Raw genomic sequence first — 1,341 nt, 5'->3', positions numbered from 1 at the left:
CTGCCGATGAAGCACTCGACCTTGCCGCGGTCGCCGCGCGCCGCGTACTGCACCGGCTCGCTCGAGATGATCGGGGGCCCTGAGGGGAGGCGAGAAGAGGGAATTTCGGGGCGTTGCGGAGGGATTTGGGGAGTCACGGGGTGAGGGGTGAGGGGCTGGGGAGGAGATTCCGGAGCCGCTGCTGGGTGAGGAATGAGGGAAACGCTCCGGGGGTCGTGGGTTCAAGGAGGGGAAAAAAGATGGAATTGGGTGAAAAAAGAGTGGGAAGGACTCAGGGATGAGGGGTTTAAGAGGGAAAAGGGTCCTTGGTGCAGCTGGAGTTGGGGCAATCTCCCATGGGACATTCCAGGTTGAAATTCCTGAACTTTCTCCCATGGCAACGACTCCCGACTTTTCCCTGACCCCCATTCCCATGGCCCTGGCAGGAGGGATGGGTGTGGAAAATCTCATTTTAGGGTTTATTTCCCTTCCCATAATCCCGTTCTGCCTCTTCCCCTAAATTTTAAGTTAAAACCCCAACAAAGCCCCCAAATCCCATTTCTTTCCCCCGCATCCGCGTGATCCCAACTCCGTAATGTTTTAAACTCCCTCTCCCTCACCCTACCAAAAACGACAGAAACGGAGAAGTTTTGGGATCCGCTCCATTCCCGGGGATTCCCGGGAGCTTTTGGGGGATTTCGGGGGCGTTTTTGGGGTCACTGACCGTTGACGGAGAGGGTGACCTCCCTCTCGCCCACGCCGATCCGGGGCACGATGGCCTTGCAGACGTACTGGCCGGCGTCCGCCTGCGTGACGGACTTGAGGTACAGCTGGTTGCTGTTGCTCAGCACCTGGGGACAGTTGGGGACAGCAGGGAGGGGACACAGGACACCCCCGAAGCTCAGCGGCCAGGCCAGGCCCTAAATCAGTCCCGTGGAAATCCCAATCCCCGTTTCCATGGGGTCGTGGGAAGAGGGGAGGGACACAGAGCCACAATGGGGACGTTTAGGGGTTGTGTTTGACCCCAATCCCAAACCCAATCCCAAACCCAGTCCCAAACCCAGTCCAAATCCCAATCCCAAACCCAGTCCCAATTCCAGTCCAAATCCCAGTCCCGATCCCAATCTCCATTTCCAGGGGGTTGTGGGAAGAGGAGAGGGACACAGAGCCACAATGGGGACATTTAGAGGTTGTGTTTGACCCCAATCCCAATCCCAATCCCAATCCCAATCCCAATCCCAATCCCAATCCCAATCCCAATCCCAATCCCAATCCCAATCCCAATCCCAAACCCAATCCCAATCCCAATCCCAAATCTAGTCCAAATCCCAATCCCCATTTCCAGGGGGTTGTGGGAAGAGG

The 1,341-nt window shown here is 56.9% G+C and overlaps 1 protein-coding gene across 1 annotated transcript in view; it reads right to left on the bottom strand.

The window, feature by feature from the left end:
- LOC103613518 (kin of IRRE-like protein 1) overlaps positions 1 to 1,341 on the bottom strand; it is a 22,410-nt gene that overhangs the window by 2,193 nt on the left and 18,876 nt on the right. The window contains 2 exon segments of the mRNA XM_017731148.1: positions 1 to 79; positions 704 to 899. The exon segment at positions 1 to 79 is cut by the window's left edge and continues 55 nt beyond it. Coding sequence (XP_017586637.1) covers positions 1 to 79; positions 704 to 899 — 275 coding nt within the window.

The sequence above is a fragment of the Corvus brachyrhynchos genome, unplaced genomic scaffold (assembly GCF_000691975.1).
Source record: "Corvus brachyrhynchos isolate BGI_N302 unplaced genomic scaffold, ASM69197v1 scaffold303, whole genome shotgun sequence".
Taxonomy (NCBI): domain Eukaryota; kingdom Metazoa; phylum Chordata; class Aves; order Passeriformes; family Corvidae; genus Corvus; species Corvus brachyrhynchos.
The sequence above is the reverse complement of the archived record's forward strand: the minus strand, read 5'-3'. Positions and strand labels throughout refer to the sequence as shown.